Below are 20,187 nucleotides of genomic sequence, written 5' to 3' on the forward strand. Positions count from 1 at the left end.
TATCGCTGGCATTATTGGTATTTATTTAAAACAAAATAACATCCAATATATCAAATAGAAGTGATCTTATTTACACGTAGATCGCAATTATTTACGGCATACTTTACGGAATCATCCTGTGTTGTAAGACGCAACATTGACCTTCCTTAAATCTTCCATTTCGTTTATAGTTTCCTCCCTACTAACTCGATTTCAAAAAATAATCTATCGTTTCGTAGATTACTACTGTACGTTAACCCCCAAAACCCCCGATTGTGCAAAAGCGGAAAATCAGCTGGCAATCTTCTACTCTCTCTAAGGCATCTCCCGTCCCAATAATGGCTTCGCGTATTTAAACCCGTAAGTATTTAGGGTAAGCACTTCCTAACCCTCAATCCTGAACTTCAGCACTTGCGCCGTATTGCACAGTTTGGACATCTCCCGAATCTGGCCACTGGTGTTCAGACCGTACACGTCGAATCCACTGCGATCCATCACTGAAATTCTGTATGTAGGTAATCAGAAAACAGGGAGTTACCGGGTTGTTAAAATTGGAACTATTTATGACCACAACGTGCACGATTACTTGGACAGCTTTCAAGGTTGTAGCATTTTTAGTAAAATAAGACCGTCCTGAGTGTTTACTGGTAAATCTGGAAACTTACCGTCCACCAGAAATAGAATGCAGGAACTTCCAGTAGCTCGGCCGTAGATTCATAGGTTCTAGCGTTGCCGCGTGGAAGAGTAGTGCCGTGCTCGCACAGTACAACAGTACGGTGAAGCCTGGAATCTTTGGTACGTAGCCTTTGTCGATTCCCCAGTTGTAGGACATCTGGAAAATAGTAGTGTTAAAAATTGAATTCTTTCCAAACATTTGAATGCATTTCAACCAACCTGGAGAGTTTTCCACATGATGTACAGCGCGATGGTGGTGTCTGCGTAATATCCGAACGCAACACTAGCAATCAACCCACTCGGAATAGCAAACGCTGCCTTATCAGTATTGGTCATGTGCCTCAGAAGACAGGAAGACAACTAGAACCAAAGCCAAACTAAATTGAATTACATATCACATCCCAGATTCACCACCCACTCACTCACCTTGTACAGAGACGTGAATCCCCCCAGGAACAGGCCCAGTTTCATAATTTCTTTGCTCAGGAATGTTCGCTTGAAAAGCTCCGGCCGTCGAATCATGCGCCGAGCTTGGAAGAGTACTTTCATGATCACCTGAATGCCCAACCCGATGGAGAACATCCGGGTGCCACCAGAGAGCGTATTGTAGAGGCAGCTGTGCTTATGTCGGCACAACTCGTGTTTGGCCATAGTCTTAATCTTCGTTATCACATTGAGGTAGGCTTTTACGGCAGCCTGGATCACGCCGTAGGACGAGATCCGCCGAGGCGACGATCCCTGATCTCTGGTTCGGCTTTCTCGCCTGGACTCTGGAGGGACTTGATCGATTGGTTTCATCACTTCGCTGTCCCCCAGAGCAAACCGGAACACATCGAACATTGAGTCCTTGTAGTCTTTCTGCCGGTTTAGTCGATAGTAGTAAAGTAACGTAGCCGTGGACACTCCAAAGATGAGAATTTCTCCGTATGGCAGCGATCGTACCAGGCCTCGAGACTTCAGGATGTTCCAACCGGTTTCGGTGGCAACGTTGGACACGTACAGGCACAGCAATCCTCGGCGCGAAGGTCGCTCGACCAGGATGGACACGAACGCGGCAATATAGGCCGGTATGTAAGACGAGGTGTAGAAATTGTACGAGCCCGCCAGCCGCCGCAGAACGCAGAGGAACACCGAATAGCTGAAGGCGGACATCGTCAGGAAGGCTGTGGATTGGAGCAGACCTCGAAGTGTGCGTTTCAGTTCCTCAAACGATGGAATGCGGCCGCGCATGGCCAGTGAGAGCTGGATAAAAGAAAATTGAATCCGTTAAGGGATTGAAATTTAAGATGATGGGATGTCCTTACCAAATAAACGGCTGTGTAGATCCGGAGACTGTCCTGTACGGCCACTATTAGGAACTCGGCCGAAGCTATGCTGCACGAATCGGTCCATGGGTGGACGTACTCTTTGCAGGTGATCGGAACGGAAGTAAGTTTGCTCAGGACTTGCATTGTGTGGCACCTATATTTGGATAAGGGGTGGAGTACAATACGGGATCAATAAGATTACTGTTGATATCACGTTAGGTTTGCAGTAAAGTTCCGTGGGGCAAGTGGGTAAAGGAAATCGTTTAGTTAACCCGTATAGGCCTGAGTGAAAGTAAAAATATTGAAACCCTCACCGCTCAGCGAATTCTTATCGGATTCAAATGATTTTTTGTCAGTTCACTGGCCCACATATCTAGTTTCTAGAAGTGGCCAGAGATACTCGGATATATCCCTGTGGCCGGAGTTATTCCGGTGGGTGACTGGGTCAAGTCGGGTGAAAAAGGGTTTTTTTGGGACATGCCAAGTTACCTTTATTTATATGCAATGAACATAATTTTAATTTGCATAAATCATAAAGATCTGCTGTTCAACATTATAAATGAAGAGTTTGGCACCGTTTAAAAAATACCGGATGTGGCCATTCGGACGTTATGGCCGGAAGAACCGGCTGTAGATTTGTTGGATACTAAACCGTTTCAATTCTCGAAAAGTAGAAATCAAACATAATTTTGCACTAAAATGGGTTCCCATAAGCTTGACGCAGATGTTCAGATACAAATTGGCCACTTTATCATAAGTTTGAGGCGTCCTGGGACCCGAAAATGATCATTAAATGATACAAATTTTGTAGGATTAATTAATGTAGGACAAATTTTGTAGGATTAATCCTATGCAAAACTCAAAGTTATCCAATTCAATTGTTTCTCAAAAGGTTTACACTGATGCAATTTCCTTAAAATTCCGTCATGTAGTGGCCACATTATAGCCTATTCCGGAAATTAACTGTGACTTGAAATTTGCCTACCTCGAGGGGCACAAACGCACAGTATCCTTCTCACCGGACCTGACCCAGTGATCCACCGGAATAACTCCGGCCACAAGAATATTTCCGCATTCCTCTGTCCATTTCTAGAAACTAGATATGTGTGCCAGTATACTGACAAAAAATCATTTCAATCCATTAAGAATTCGCTGAGCGGTGAGGGTTTTTGAATTTTTGCTTTCACTCAGGCCTATACGGGTTAAGATCCCATGATGGCTTTAAATTGAAATAAATAAGATCGTGTATAGGGGACGGTGGGGAGTCGATGACCACTTCAATAATTCTCAGTGCACATTGTACCCTCGTGCTATGCGTCCATAAATTCTTTCTGCTCTCAGAAGTTTTTAAAACTACCTAGGTAAAGCAATGGAACAGTACTTTTCAGTGCTACAAAAACAGTACTTTTCAGTACAACTTTTTTCTACCTTTTAATCCCCTTTCGATCCTTGTTTGGACACGTGCCTTTGATGTTTCGTTAAACCCGTCAGCGAAAGCTAGCGGTGATCCTTCTTGGACACCGTCTTGGGAAAACCCACTTAGAAGCTTTATTCACTGAACATAGTTGCAACCACGAACAAAAGGAAGGGTGAATCTCTGAATTCACAGCTTCCTTCCGAAAAAAGTGGATTATAAAACTGTTACTCAACCTTGCAAAAATGGAAGAAAAGACGTTTCTCCGGAAAGCGCGCTTACTTCCAAGGGTGAAATGGTTATTTTTTATGATTGCATTAAAATGAGCAGTCAGTTCAATGCTTTAGAAAAAAAATACGAACATTAAAAATGACATCTACACGTTAATGGCTCTAGTGGACGGTTAACATTAAATCAGATGATGATAAAAAATCTTCGAGCTGTTTAGTAGAATACCTATAAGTAGATTAAAAAATCGAATTTAATACTATACCATTTAATTCCACTAGAGTTTGTATCCTTTGACAGATACGCGTATTTCGACCTCAACTGTAAGGCCGTCTTCAGTGTCGTGTATTAGACTCGACTCTAGAGGATTTAGGCAGGTGATCTTGAACTCCATCAAGGTTTTCTTACAAATCGCAAAGAAAGGAAACTGTTGCGTTTTACTCCAAACACTTAAAGATCGCGAACTTCTTTACAAACATCTTGAAATGAAAAAAAAACACACATTTTAAAATTTATCGTTTGTTCATGGTCGTCTTGAAAGGTCTCTCACGTGGTTATAAGTCACTTGAAGAGATCAAAAATGGAATAAGTGTTTTATTTGGATTTTACCCAGTCCAAGATCATCATCTTCTAAGACTTTCTCAAGAAAATTATTTGATTCACTTTTACAAAAGTAATATTAATAGTATTAAAGCTTTAGCAAAAGTAAGATTGGCGTGTTTTAGCAAAGACATCAGTAAAAATTCAAAATTATACTACAAATGGAGATAGAAGAAAAAATTATGAAGCGATTGGTGTGCCAAGTATTAAGTTAGTCCAGTCCTTTTTAGGGCGCCGCACAGTGGCGCATGGACGGACAAAACCTCGAAAATCATGTTCTCAAAATCACTTGTTAATATTTTCTATAGACATCTATACTATTGAGTGACGATTTCTCCAAATTTGAAATTGATCTGTTTTGTTTTCGATTTGTGGCAACATGCGGGAAAGTCAACTGCTAAAAATTTATCAACTAAGGTTCACCTAGCAAACTTCAAACAGCTGTATCTCAACGAAATCATAACCGATTTGAGCTCCATAGGCTTCATTTGAAAACGTAGTTGTAAGCATTGACATAATTAAGCCTTGACTTCATTGTTAGCATGTTAAGTTGTTGTTTGTAGCAAAAAATCTTTCTCCAAAATTTTGATAATTTTTCAATGCTTCGTCCGTTTTATGTGAAGTGTTTCGAGAAAATGAGTCACTCACTATGAAGCAGCAAATCATCTATAATTTCTGACGTGGAATAGTTTTTTTTTGCCCCTCTTTGCCCCTAGAGCTGAAAATTCCATTATCATTTTTCATTATAATTTATCTATTTCATCATTCAAATCTGTATAATGTGTCATAACTCGTTTGAATCTTTACTGAAATTAGATCAAGTTTATACACACATTTTAGCATTACAACAATTTTTTTGTAATAATTGCTCTTTTATTATTTATTTATTTATTTATTGGTTTTAACAAAAAATTTGAAAGAGAGAAAAGCCCTTTTGAGTGATTTTAATTCAAATACTTCTCAAAGGAGCGCAAAACCTCTTCATCTTTTCAAAAACGTTATAAAATAAGACTTATTAAAATAAAGGCTCAACCGGAAATAATCCATAACAGAGCCAAGATCTTGAAAGGAGAACATCATTAGGCTGTTGTGGTCGAGGGACAAACGAGGAGAATGTTTTCTTGAACTCTGAAAAGATAATTACAAAAAAGACAGTATCAAACAACAAATTTCATTTAAACACTCAGAAATAATTTTCATCATAGAAAGAAATTTACTGCCAATAATATCACGAATGGATGTAGGTACAGAGTGACCCAATGTTTGACAATTATCAAGAATTTTCTTTCGAGGTAAAACATAATTCTTGCAATCAAAAATAATGTGATCTATATCTTGATAAGAATCGCCACATTCACATAAATTAGAATCTACAATATTAATGCGATTTAAATGACTATTACAACTGTAATGATTAGAAATAAGTCTGGAAAAAAGGCAAATAAAATTTCTACCAACAGATAAACACTTGAACCAGGGATTTTTATGCACAATTGGACGAATAGAATGACACCAATGACCTTTATCACTAGAATCCCAATCAATTGGCCAGAAGTCCATTGTGACTCTTTTCAATTTTGCAAAATATTCTGAATAGAAAATATCACGATGGAAAATAATACCACGAGTTGCACCCATCTTAGCTAAATAATCGGCTTGTTCATTACCATATATTTGACAATGAGCTGGAACCCAGACAAATTTAATAAGGAATCCTCGATTATGTAAATCAGTGATGCTCAGGCTCATTTTTCAATCGCTTGTATTTCTGATCGAAGATAGTTATCCGAATAGATTAGTGTGCCATTCATGATAACTTTGGGAGTAGTAAAGCCTCCTGACGAAAAATTGTACGAAGTTTGTCACATTCTGGAGATTCAAAGGACACGTGCGGCCCGCGGGCCGCACTTTGGGCACCACGGATGTAAATTATACAACAAACTTCTCAACAACAATAATAAATGGTGTGTTTTATAATTGAAATTAATAGATTTAATAGCATTTATGCAACTCATGCTATCAGTACCTACGATAAAAATATTTGGAGAGTACTGCTCTATAAGGTTACATGTAAAATATAAAGCGATCAATTGCACAACAAAAATGGAACAAGGGGATTGCAATTTGAAAAAATGTGTGACATCTACATGATACACACCAAAACCAGCATTATTATTGATTAGCGATCCATCCGCATAAAATATTTGCTTTCTATCAAATCCATTGAATTTACGTTCCAATAATAATTTTGAAAAATGATGATGGGCATAATTTGGAATTTGTATCAATTTCGTGTGTAAAGATAAATCAATCAACGGATGAAATGAGTGGATATTTATGTTACAATCATAAAAAATAGTTGAAACAAATGGAACAATATTTCCTGTAATAGTATAATTAAATGAGTTCAGTAATTTACAAGTGGGATTTATTTCATGTATATCTTTCAAAATTCCAATTATTGGATGATTATTACTAAAGCATTGAATTAGAAATTTAGAATTTAATTCATCGTAACGAAATTGAAGTGGAACCACGCCAGCTAAAACTTCAACAGATTTTGTATGAGTGGAATTCATTAATTTTAAACAAATTCTTAAACAGCGAATATGGATTTTTTCAAGTTTTGAAAAATAAGTTTAAGTAGCACAACCAAAAGTAAAACATCCATATTCCAAAACAGAACGTATTGTAGTTTTGTAAAGAGTAATCATATCAGAAGGATGAGCTCCCCACCAAGTACCTGTAATGGTACGAAGAAAATTAATTCTTTTTGAATATATGTAATATGCGAGTTCCAGTTCTATTTGGAGTCATACCAAATGCCAAGATATTTATAGTAATATACCTGTTCAATTTCAAACCCATTTAGATATAAATTTACACTAATAATGGATTGTTTACGTGAAAATATAATAATTTTAGTTTTCGGAACCGAAAAAGTAAAACCATTATTAAAAGCCCATAATCCAATATTATCTAAACAAATTTGCATGAAATGATGAATAATTTCTCTATTTTTTTCACTAACGGAAATGGCCTTATTATGAGCAAACTGAATTAAATAACAATTATTAGGAATTAAGGACTGTTCATTTTATAAAGTGGACACCTTGTTTTTGCTATATCTTTTTTATTTATTGATGAAATCGTAAACGGTTTTCTGTGTATCGTTCAACTATTATTCTACAATGTTATGAAAATACAGAAACTTACAAAATGCTTTCGGTTGAAGAACTAAATAGTTTTTGCAAAAACTCCTAAGAAAAACTGTTCGTCAAGTTTAAGCATTATTTTTCGCATGAAAAAAATCCTAAATTTAATGAACAAATTGTATGTTGGTATCCCTTACTATTCAACTTAAGGTAGAGCTTTTAAAAACATCAATAATATTCCATCAGTTCCTGACGCTGAAACACTTTAGTGATCTATTCCTTATGGTCAAATTTGCTGATACACCATCTTTTTACTACCAGCAAAAAAGTAAAGTAATAAGCGTGTTCAAAACTGGTTTAGATTACTAAAGAAACTATATATGTATAAAAAAAAGCAAAATCTTGAATTTTAACCGCATTCTTGGGTACCAAATTTACTCTTTATGGTCGTTTTATTGAAAAATCCCATACTTTTAAAATTATATACGCATGTTTATCGATCTAGAGCAAACTGTAAGCGTTTTACTCAAAATATTTTGATAGGTAGTCTCAGAATAACACATTCTGAAAATAATACATGCAAAATAAATTTGATTTAATTCAAGCAGTGTTCCCAATCTTGATGATTGTCATTGTGCTTTGAGTGGTCTTCTGAAAATAAATTATTTGTTTTTCTATTGTGCTTAAAATATGACGTGGGGGCTAAATCAGCAACTCTATGAAGGCGGAAGTTATTTTTATTATAAATACTATATTATTACTTCCGTCTGGACGTACTTTAAACCTTAAAATTCTACTCATATCAGTTCCATTTAAATTTAAGATATTTTTCTTTAAAAAAAATTGATAAAAAATGATTTTATGATATCTGCAAAATTGCTTCTCCAAAATTAACTTGATATTTTTTAGCAAGCTTCTAATTGATGATGCTTTCTAAGTACAACCATTTTTTGAAAATAAAAAATATAAATTGTCGAATTTTCCTGCCGATTTTTAATAATCCTTGATTTTGATAACCTCCAAAAATCGACCGTTCTAAACGTTGTGCCTTATTAGTGTGAAATCATATTATTTTGGTAACTTTTTTATTACCACAGCATTGTACAATATTAGTCGAACGATGCACAGAAAACCGATTTCGATTTCATTGATAAATTAAAAAGATATTGCATGTCCAAAGTCAAGCCAAACTTTTCAATCCGACGTATCTGCAAAAATAAACAAATCGAGATTTGCTTTGCATGGGCTTGACAAACGCATAATCTACCTATTGTGTCTATAAAAGTATTCCTACATCCATTTTTTGATTTTTAGAAATAAATTAAAATTATGCCCTATGTGCACTTTACTCAGTGTTTTTAATTTGGCTACATACACCCTTCGTTTGCAAAGCGACTCAACTGTCAACATTTTTCATGCTAGCACATACACCGTACATATGCTCATAGTAAAGCGACCTATATGTAGAATCAAAACATAAAATTTCGAACACCAGATACGTCATACTGTTTCCAAATCACTAAACATGTTGGAAATCGAGAGAATTGGATTTCCACAGTTGAGCGAGCTGACGGGTCGGCAAACTGATGTGGAACATCATCAGTATTCGGTTCAAGACAATATTTCTCACCAAATTTCGCACAAGAACTGTTCTCCTCCTGCTTTTGTTATTTACGGCTCCGTCCGGTGCTCCTCTTAGTCGAGTTGAAATTGGAAACATTCGGAAACTAATATTCGTTGTCGTTGAAAGTTGAAACTGACGAATTGACTAAGTTTAATAAGTTTTATGGGAATTTGCAAACCGGTGTATGTGCAACTTCAAAACAATACTGGTGTATATGACGTGACGGATGTGCAAAACGAACTGTCAAACCGACGCATCAAGCAAGGTGTATGTATCAATCAAGGTATGGTATCGACGAATCATCCATGGTGTATGTGAGCAGCACTAAGCAAAAGGGTTTATTCTCTAATTTTACCTGTTTTTCAATTAAATTCAAAACAAATCGGATTTGTTTAATAGTGGTTAGAAACAGTGTTCTTTTTTTCAACTTATAGTAGACATCGCAATAGAAAAAATGCAAAACATTTTAAACAGGATTTAAAATGCTTTACAATATTTTGCATCGCATTTTTCTCGAAACCATCCGAGTGTTAGATACGCCGATTTGAAAAATCATGCTTGAGTTTGATGGGAATTTGCAAACCGGTGTATGTGCAACTTCAAAACAATACTGGTGTATATGACGTGACGGATGTGCAAAACGAACTGTCAAACCGACGCATCAAGCAAGGTGTATGTATCAATCAAGGTATGGTATCGACGAATCATCCATGGTGTATGTGAGCAGCACAAAGCAAAAGGGTTTATTCTCTAATTTTACCTGTTTTTCAATTAAATTCAAAACAAATCGGATTTGTTTAATAGTGGTTAGAAACAGTGTTCTTTTTTTCAACTTATAGTAGACATCGCAATAGAAAAAATGCAAAACATTTTAAACAGGATTTAAAATGCTTTACAATATTTTGCATCGCATTTTTCTCGAAACCATCCGAGTGTTAGATACGCCGATTTGAAAAATCATGCTTGAAGTGTCCACTTTATAAAATGAACAGTCCTTATGTCTGAAATATCACTTGTGAATAAGTTTAAAAAAATGGACTCAAACAAGATCCTTGAGGAAGGCCAAAATAACTATAACGGGACATTTTTGATGAATCATTATGATAAAAATGCATAATTTTGAATGAAAACAAATTGGAAATGAAATTGGACAATATCGAAGGAACTTTGTAATTATTCATTTTCTGGACAAGCAAATCAATAAGTATTGAATCATATGCGCCAGAAACATCTAAAAATGTAGAAATAACATCTTGTTTTCTGTTGAAAGAAAGTTGGATTTGAGAAGCTAAAAGAGCTGTGCAATCTCTAGTACCTCGACCTTTTCTGAAACCGAATTAAGAACAAGAAAAAATATTGTTCTTTTCAGCCCACAATTCAAGACGATTCAAAATCATCCTCTCCATTAATTTACGAAGACAAGATAATAAACTTATTGGTCTACGACTATCAAATAAAGAAGGATCTTTTCCTGGTTTTTTAATGCTTACTATCTTAATTGAATGCCATCCCAATGGACAAATATTTTGAATTAGAAAAGAATTGTAAATAAAAAGCAAATAATTTTTCTTTCAAATGGTAAATTTATAAGAACAATAAATTTAATATTATCAAAACCTGGAGCTGTGTTATTAGTAATAGATAAAGCCGGGGCCCAGATAGCCGTAGCGGTAAACGCGCAGCTATTCAGCAAGACCATGCTGAGGGTCGTGGGTTCGAATCCCACCGGTCGAGGATCTTTTCGGGTTGGAAATTTTCTCGACTTCCCAGGGCATAGAGTATCTTCGTACCTGCCACACGATATACGCATGCAAAAATGGTCATTGGCATAGTAAGCTCTCAGTTAATAACTGTGGAAGTGCTCATAAGAACACTAAGCTGAGACGCAGGCTCTGTCCCAGTGGGGACGTAACGCCAGAAAGAAGAAGAAGAAAGCCAAATTTTTAAAACTCAGGAAAATAATTGATATGATTATTTTTAAAATTAATAGGACGAGGTACAAAATCAGGACAAATTTTAGATGCAAACTGATCAATCCAATTATCAGAATATTCTAATACAATAGGCGAAGTATTATCTCGATTCCTCAAATTTCTTGCAACAGACCACAATGTTGATAAAGATGTTTCTTTATCTAGATTACTGATTAATTTTTTCCAGTAATTTCTTTTTTTAAATTTAGTAATAAAGCCTTTCCCTACAATATATCAAATAGTTTTCTCTTGTGCAAAATCGACGAAATGTTTTAAAAGCCTTAGATTTATTTTTTCAAGCATTGGAACAATCATTATCTCACCAAAAAGTGGGTCACCTTTCCCGTTGAGCATGTGGTATTACTTTCCGTTTCTGGGATTTGAGTAAACATTTCATTAAAATTTTAATGAATTGATCATAATTTTCAACTAGAACTATTAGTTTCTAAATTGATTAATGAAATTGACATTAAATCAGAAAATTTTGTCCAGTACACATGTTTTGTATAAAAAAAGTTGAATTAGGGGAAGCATACAAGCAAATAATACAAAATTCACATTCGTTATGTTCCACAGAAATAATTACATATTTAAATTGTACATCAAATGAAAAATCCAAAAATTTAAACTCAATATCATTTCTGATGCCAATCAACACTCCCCCATATGGAGTATCTCTATCTTTTCTTATAATATTAAATTTGGGAATACGTAAAAATTTTGAACTAGTTAACCACGTTTCATTCAAACGACTTACTTTACTTTACTTTTGCTGGCTCTACGTCCTTTAAGACATGACCTGCGTCACAATGTTACGCCAACTAACTCGGTCCATGGCTGCTAACCTCCAATTCCTCGATCGCCCCACACTTCCAAGATCCTGCTCCACTTGGTCGAACCACCTAGCTCGTTGCGCTCCCCTTCGTCTTGTACCGGCCGGATTTGAGGTGAACACCATTTTTGCGGGATTGTTGTCCGGCATTCTCACAACGTGTCCCGCCCATCGTACCCTTCCAGCTTTGGCGACTTTCGTGATACTGGGTTCACCGTAGAGTTGCGCAAGCTCGTGGTTCATTCTTCTCCTCCATACGCCATTCTCACATACTCCGCCGAAGATCGTCCGAAGCACACGTCGTTCAAAAACTCCTAGCGCTTGCAGGTCCTCTTCGAGCATTGTCCACGTCTCATGCCCGTAGAGGACTACCGGTCTTATTAGCGTCTTGTACATGGTACACTTAGTACGAAAGTGAAGTTTACCAGACCGCAAGGTCTTGTGGAGTCCATAGTAAGCACGACTTCCGGCGATGATACGTCTTCGAATTTCTCTGCTGCAGTTGTTATCCGACGTTATCAATGATCCGAGGTAGACGAATTCGTCCACCACCTCGAACTCATCCCCGTCGATCGTCACGCGTCTGCCTATGCGAGCTCTATCGCGCTCGGTTCCTCCAGCCAGCAGATATTTCGTCTTCGACGTATTTACCTTCAATCCAACCCGATCTGCTTCACGTTTCAGCCTGGTATACTGTTCAGCAACCACCTGGAACGTTCTTCCGACAATGTCCACGTCGTCAGCGAAACAAATGAACTGGCTGGATTTATTGAAGATCGTGCCCCGCATGTTGAAGCCCGCCCGTTTCATAACACCTTCTAGCGCAATATTGAACAGGAGGCAGGAAAGACCATCGCCTTGTCGAAGTCCTTTGCGTGTTTCAAACGGGTCCGATAAAGCACCCGATATCTTCACACAGCACTGTACACTATCCATCGTTGCTTTGATCAGTCTAGTCAGTTTCCCGGGAAAACCGTTCTCGTCCATAATCTTCCATAGCTCTTCGCGGTCGATGGTATCATAGGCCGCTTTGAAATCGATGAATAGGTGGTGCGTAGGGACTTGATATTCGCGACACTTTTGGAGGATCTGCCGCAACATAAAGATTTGGTCTGTCGTCGATCGCCCGTCCACAAATCCGGCTTGATAACTTCCAACAAATCTGCTTGCCAGTGGCGATAGACGGCGGAAGATGATCTGGGAAAGCACTTTATAGGCTGCATTAAGAATGGTGATCGCTCGATAGTTCTCACATTCTAACTTGTCACCCTTTTTGTATATTGGGTATATTATTCCCTCCTTCCACTCCTCCGGTAGCTGTTCTGTATCCCAGATCCTGGCTATCAATCGGTGCAGACAAGTGGCCAACCTGTCCGGGCCCATTTTAATAAGTTCCGCTCCAATACCATCCTTTCCAGCTGCTTTGTTGTTCTTGAGCTGTTTGATAGCATCCTTAACTTCACCTATTGTGGGAGTTGGCACGTCTCCCTCATCCGCCGTACTGATGAAGCCATTCCTCCTGCTGTCTAGATCTTCCTCCTCTGCGCCGTTTAGGTGTTCATCGTAGTGCTGCTTCCACCTTTCAATCACCTCACGTTCGTCCGTCAAGATACCTCCATCCTTATCCCGGCACATTTCGGCTCGCGGCACAAAGCCTTTGCGGGATGCATTTAGTTTCTTGTAGAACTTACGTGTTTCTTGAGAACGATACAACTGCTCCATCTCTTCGCACTCCAACTCTTCCAGGCGGCGCTTTTTATCCCGGAATAGATGGGTTTGCTGTCTTCGCTTCTGTTTGTATCGTTCCACGTTTTGACGGGTGCCTTGCTGCAGCATCATCGCCCGCGCTGCATTCTTCTCGTCCAAAACCGTCTGACACTCCTCGTCGAACCAACCGTTCCGTCGATTTGCTTCCACGAACCCAATGGCACCTTCCGCTGCGTTGTTTATGGCTGCTTTGAGACTACTCCAGCAGTCCTCAAGAGGGGCTTCGGTGAGCTCTCCCTCTTCCGGCAACGCTGCCTCAAGGCTTTGCGCGTATTCAGTTGCGACTTCGGGTTGCTTGAGTCGCTCCAGATTGTACCGGGGCGGGCGTCGGTACCGAATGTTGTTCACAACGGAGAGTCGTTGGCGCACTTTAACCGTCACAAGGTAGTGGTCCGAATCGATGTTTGCGCCGCGATAGGTTCTGACGTCGATAATGTCCGAGAAGTGCCTTCCATCAATCAAAACGTGGTCGATTTGTGATTCAGTCTGTTGGGGTGATCTCCAGGTGTACCGATACGGGAGGCTGTGCTGGAAGTAGGTACTACGTATGGCCATGTTTTTGGAGGCGGCGAAATCAATCAGTCTAAGGCCGTTTTCGTTCGTAAGCTGGTGAGCGCTGAACTTCCCTATAATCGGTCTAAATTCCTCCTCCCGGCCAACCTGAGCGTTGAGATCTCCGATAACGATTTTGACATCATGGCTTGGGCAGCCGTCGTATTCACGTTCCAGCTGCGCGTAGAAAGCGTCCTTATCGTCATCGTCACTTGCTAGGTGAGGGCTGTGCACGTTGATTATGCTGATATTGAAGAAACGGCCTTTGATCCTCAATTTGCACATTCTGTTGTCGATTGGCCACCACCCAATCACGCGCCTCTGCATTTCACCCATCACGATAAAAGCTGTGCCCAGCTCATGTGTATTGCCGCAGCTCTGGTAGATGGTATAACCATCCCTATACGTATGTACCGTCGACCCTTTCCAGCAAACCTCCTGCAGCGCTACGATGTCGAACTTGCGGACCCTCAATAATTCGGAAAGAATGCGGGTACTTCCCAAGAAATTGAGAGACTTACAGTTCCATGATCCGAGTTTCCAATCGTTAGTCCGTTTTCGATGCCTGGGTCTATGCCGATTGTTCCGGTCCGAATTTACATTGTATGCTTCCTGTACTGATGGTTTTTACGGCTGGCTTGTAAGGCCTGCACCAACCCCCTGTCTCGCCGGAGGATCATCGTGCACAGCACTGTTTAGAGTCCCACGCTGGCACTAGGACGATGATCAGCCGCTCCTAACATGGAGAACAGACGCTGTTTTGAGCCGCCCCTAACATGGAGAACAGACGCTCTGATAAGCTACACCCTCAGAAGAGAGGAGCCCCCCTTCCCTGTCAGCATACGACCAAGGTTCCACCAGGGTTGGTTACCCGATCTTCCCTACGGTTACTCGTATCCCAGGCGGCACCACGGGGAGGTAGGGATAGGAGTTACTGGACAAGAGGCTAAGGACCACAAATGGGGTCTATTTTATACCTGCAGGTACGCGAAGTACCAATGGTACGCATTGTCCAGTCATTTACCACCCTTCATTCAAACGAATAATGTCTATATTGTTATAACTAATTAAAGCTTTTAATCTATCTATTTTAGGAATGATGCTACGGCAATTCCACTGCAAAATTTTCAAGTTACTCTTCACGTTTGAAGCCATTACAAAGAAAACAACAAAGCAATGAAGGGGCCAAATGAATTCAATTTATCAAGTAAAGAAGCTATAAATGGTAAAATCATTTCAACTAATTCTTCCAAAATTCGTAAAATTTAAGTTTTACCATTCGCATTAGTATCATCATTTGGCGCTTCTACGTTTGCATTTAAATCACTGTTTGATGGATCAGAATCAGCACGTTGAAATCCAGGTACTGTACACGATGTCGATGAATTTAAACGAGGAAACTGTTTTTCAAATGACTTAGTATCAGGACTGAAATTATTTAGAGCATGTGTAGCAGATTTTTGAATGCGTTTTCTTTTAGAATGAGGTTTGTAAATAAAATTGACCGAATCAGGAGAATCAGTTTGCTCATCATCACTGAGGGATTCATATATATTAGGAGCAGAAATGTCTTCCGAAGTTTTCAAAATTTCTGAGTACCATAATTGATTTCTAATTTTTAATTTCTGATTAATTTTAATTGTGTTATTTATGTAAACGGGACAGTCTTTTAATGAATCATGTTTTTGATTACAATAAACACAAATGTCTGATTTTTTATTACAATCAGAAGCTAAATGTGATAATCCACATTAAGAACATTTGGGTTTATTGAAGCAAAATTTAATAGTATGTCCAAAAAGAAGACATCTTCCACAGTGCATTAATTTTGGAAAATAGAGTCTTACAAGAAAAATTACTTCATTTACTTGAACAAAATCTGGTAAAACTTCCTTGACTGATGAAAACTTTTCATAGATTGTGGCAGATTCTAATAAAACATTAATCTGTTTCTCTTTTTTCCGAAAAAATACTACACACGGGCCATAAAAAGAGGCCGGATAAATTTTAACACGAAATGACTTTTCAAATGAAGAAGATGTGCCAGGAGGTGGATCACCTTTTAAAATAGAGTCATTCCCTTCTACATCCATAATCGAGGAGCAACAGAAAAAAATACTACAGATGAAAACTAATACTAATACTACTACACTAATAAAATAAAACAAAAAGATACTCAATGTTCCAAGCTAATATGTCACCAACGCTTCCTCGAAATCTTCCTCTTTCGCGCCACACAGGAACTCCAACCACGCACCACACAGTATAACTAACGTTCCACAAGATCCTTTAAGTTTTCTTCAAACTCGCCGTTCAGGCAATCTTGTTCTTCTTCCGCAACACACAGGAGTCGTATTTCCAAATTCTTGAAAAAATTTCTCTGAAGAGAAAAAATGTCAGATGGAAAAAACAACATCTTACCCGTTCAAGGCCTGCTACAACAATGATTGCTCTTTTATTAGATTGGATGAAAAAACTTAATTTGGGCGAATTTCGAAAATCGAATTTTCAATTTGACAATTATTTCCAACGGAGTGATAATAAGTATTCAAGATAGTTAATAGATTACCATTATCAAGTGATTTGGCGCGTATTTGAGGTTTTGTCCGACCTTTGTATGAAGGCCCCCACTGTGCGCCGTATGAATCCATTGTGTTATGGAGTTATACGGAGCACTATACGAGTTTCTCCGGTGGTTGTTCCTGGATTATTATGGTAACCTAACAAGTTTACCAGACAACCAGCGTCGTCATTCGCTTGGTCCTAGTTTGAAACTATTTGTTAGAAAATAAGGAACGTTAAACAATCTCTGAAGCAATCTGTGGATGAATTTCTGAGACTCATTCTCGTGGAATCTGAGATGGAATTCCTGAAGAACTTGCGGAAAAAAACGTAGGAATCTATGGATAAAACTTTGGAGCCTCTAGCAATGCCACGAGGATTGACTGCAAGGATTCTTCAACGAGTTCAGAAAAATTCAAGGTTATTCTGTCACCAAATTTCAAAATACAGCTTTAGACTTTAGAGTCCGTTTTGTTAGAAAAGAAAATTTAGAAAATTCGCCATTTAGCGAGAATTGCAAAGTTATTGCGACGGATACTACATCTTTGAAACCAGAACAAAAGCCAGATCCAACTTTTCATAGTTAATTTAGACACTTATTGATAATAAATGATAAACACTTTCATTGTTTATATTGAACACTGATATAACAGACACAACGCACTATTGTATTTTCATTTGAAGAATGTTGCACTTTGTACGACATCAAGAAATAACCAATTGGTCAAATTACCTATCGCAATTATCGTATGAATATATTATGGAATCTGTTTGTTTCTAAAGTGAGACTTGCTGATAAGCATCTTTAAGCGATTGAATAATCTATCCTGTACATACCTACGTTTGAAACAGACGCACCTTCGAGTAAGAAGTCATTACTACCTAGTCTCAGCTACCTAGCGTGGATAATCTATTGTAGAAAAGCATTCGATAGCTGGCAAACACAAACCCAACAGCTGAAATAACACCACACCGATGTTTGATTTATTATCGTTCCACTGAGTGAGAAGCGATAAGAAATTACGCGCGTCCAGAACGGCTTATCAGCTTCAGAGGTGTTTATCAACAGGTCGCTTAATTTAGAATAAACCCACTTCGTCATGCATTTCTCTTTGGCTCAGGAGAAAACAAGAGCCAACAACTTACGAGATTTTATATAACGATGTGGTTTGAAACAAATGCGTAGCCCTCGGCTAATGCACGAGAAGCCACTAATGCTTGTTACTAAACACAAGCATGAAAAATATCACTCATTAACGATAATTCAAAGCAAAACCTGGTTGAATGGGTTGAATAGCTTATTCTTCTTCTTTTTGGCATTACGTCCCAACTGGGACAAAGCCTGCTTCTCAGATTAGTGTTCTTATGAGCACTTCCACAGTTATTAACTGAGAGCTTTCTTTGCCGATTGACCATTTTTTGCATGCGTATATCGTGTGGCAGGTACGAAGATACTCTATGCCCTGGGAATCGAGAAAATTTCCGTTACGAAAAGATCCACGACCAGCGGGATTCGAACCCACGACCCTCAGCATGGTCATGCTGAATAGCTGCGCGTTTACCGCTACGGCTATCTGGGCCCATGAATAGCAAGGGTTGAATAGCATTCAGTTAATTATTCATCGAGTCACTTATGGGGCTATGAATTACTTTAATGCCTCACAAATTTTATGACACTCACTCAGCAGTTCTGTACGCCAGCAAGGACAGGTCGTTGTTCAACACTTAAACCAAAGTGGAAGGTCTTGTCGTTGCAAAACAATTTGCATTCGCTGTTTTCCGCTGCTTAATTCGCAACCAGGAAGACATTCGGAACTTGCCCAGCACGGTCTCCACAAGGTATCTATACCTAATTCTGGCTCGCACCTTAAGCCAATCATTACATAGGAGCATTACATTACTTACGTGATCTAATACGATGGTCGCTGCACCAGTTGCAAGATATTACGTGAATTGATGTTGACCACCCGTCCGTCCTTTCGTCGGTCAACTTTCAATCTGCAGGTTGCAACAGCTGAGAGATGGAATCGATTGGTCTTCTAATGGAAGTGGTTTCTGCTCTGATCCGGGGCTTCGACGCGAATGGTTCAGAATGGCTCAAGGGTTGCCTCCAATCAGGCCATTATCTTGTGTTGTTCGCTAACGCCCGATATCTTTACCGTTCTTTTATCAGCTGAATATCACACCAACACCAATAATTTATTATTATAATTTGCGACCGATTGATATCACTGATTTTCGGGCTCTTTAAATTTGAAACGTACAGCAAATCACCGAGATCACCACACGAACTAAACTCACTCGCTACCGATCCTCTTCAATAGACTAAGCACTGCCTTAAGATTACGACGACGGGCAGATGGAGAAAGAGCTACCTACTTCCTGATTGGGACGAGCTCGAATGCGAATGCGAATTTTTCATTGAACTGTGACCGAACACTTCTGATTAGGATCGACATTCGCGACGCAGAGTGAAAATGAAAACAAAACTCCAACTCCACTACTGATTCACTGACAGCCACTTTCGCTGCGGCTGACTGTTCTTTGTTGTGACGTTTTGTGGTGGTGGTGTGCGTGAGAGCGAAACTCCACTGGCAGCATAAATTTTTATGCTGGTTTGCTCGGCGAGGGGTCGCTGCATGGAGAATCGAAACAGCTCAACATTCAAGCGTGTTCTAGCATAAAGGCGTGTTTGCTACTGACAAAAAATAGAATCGCCTATCTCGATGCGTTGAAAATTTCTTTCCAGGAATGGTCCAGAAAATCACATTACTCTGATCACAGTACGCAGTTGAGTAAGAAAAGTCATTTCAAATGGGACTCTCAGTCAAGATTTTTGTTTACTTCTTGCTTGCGCCGGATAAGTGAGACTCTTGAAATGGAACCTCCATCATTTCACGCATTTCGTCCGGTTTTGATGGTGACAACGATTTGTCCAGTCTGATACGCGCCTCCGCTGGTGTAGAGACTGGATTACAGTTCGCCAAGTTGAACCGTTGCAATATGCTGCCGATGTAGTGCTCCTGATCTACCCACAGGTTTCCATGCTTCTGATCTCGCGTGATCCTCAATCCAAGGCAGAACATCGCATCGCCAAAATCCTTCATTTTGAAGTGATTGCAATCATGAAGGAACGCAGTAACTGTATCCATCCACTCTATGTCGAGGTCGTGTTTTACCGCCAACGCCAGAACACGCAGAGAAAACAATTTTGATATCAAATATATTCTGAGTCATATCAACAATATTTCTGTATTATCTGCCGGCTTATAATTGCGTTTCATTATTTTAATAACTACTATCAATTTGGTTTAACAATTTTTATTTTTGATTTTGACAGTTGGCTTCAATACGGTTCAACGAAATTAATTTTTAATTCAAAACAACATTTTTTTTGAAACAACAATATTTTCGCATTAAAATAAAAAAAATCTTTTTTGAAACAAAGTCGTGTTCTTTTTTGATTCTATAATAAATTTATTTGAAATAATAAAACCTGTTTATTGATGCCAGCCCTCT

General features: G+C 38.8%; 2 protein-coding genes across 4 annotated transcripts in view; one reads left to right on the forward strand and one right to left on the reverse strand.

The window, feature by feature from the left end:
• Positions 1–19,199, reverse strand: LOC5565876 (transmembrane protein 135). Of its 3 annotated transcripts, none has more exons than XM_021841575.1 (6): positions 18,574–19,199; positions 1,959–2,115; positions 1,081–1,896; positions 874–1,014; positions 645–811; positions 1–484 (listed from the first exon to the last, which is right to left on the reverse strand). In XM_021841575.1, the coding sequence occupies exons 2-6, from the start codon at positions 2,103–2,105 to the stop codon at positions 364–366; spliced, it is 1,392 nt and encodes a 463-aa protein (XP_021697267.1). In that variant the 5' UTR covers positions 2,106–2,115; positions 18,574–19,199; the 3' UTR covers positions 1–363. The 3 variants fall into 3 exon arrangements, with proteins under 3 accessions (XP_021697267.1, XP_021697268.1, XP_021697269.1); XM_021841576.1 differs by lacking the exon at positions 18,574–19,199 and adding an exon at positions 17,506–17,659; XM_021841577.1 differs by lacking the exon at positions 18,574–19,199 and adding an exon at positions 11,713–11,754.
• The window catches only part of LOC110675789 (pickpocket protein 11-like), a 19,404-nt gene continuing 17,477 nt past the window's right edge, over positions 18,261–20,187 (forward strand). The window contains exon 1 of the mRNA XM_021841578.1: positions 18,261–18,507. The gene's annotated coding sequence lies outside the window, so the exon portion shown is untranslated. The remainder of the gene's footprint in view (positions 18,508–20,187) is intronic.

The sequence above is a fragment of the Aedes aegypti genome, chromosome 2, assembly GCF_002204515.2.
Source record: "Aedes aegypti strain LVP_AGWG chromosome 2, AaegL5.0 Primary Assembly, whole genome shotgun sequence".
Taxonomy (NCBI): Eukaryota; Metazoa; Arthropoda; class Insecta; order Diptera; family Culicidae; genus Aedes; species Aedes aegypti.

Excerpts from the sequence above, each read along its gene's own strand:
- LOC5565876 (XM_021841575.1), bottom strand. The coding sequence starts at position 2,105 with ATGCAAGTCCTGAGCAAACTTACTTCCGTTCCGATCACCTGCAAAGAG. Across the intron at positions 1,897-1,958 it reads TCTACACAGCCGTTTATTTG|CTCTCACTGGCCATGCGCGG; the intron begins GTAAGGACATCC and ends TCTTTTATCCAG. Across the intron at positions 1,015-1,080 it reads GATTCACGTCTCTGTACAAG|TTGTCTTCCTGTCTTCTGAG; the intron begins GTGAGTGAGTGG and ends CTTTGGTTCTAG.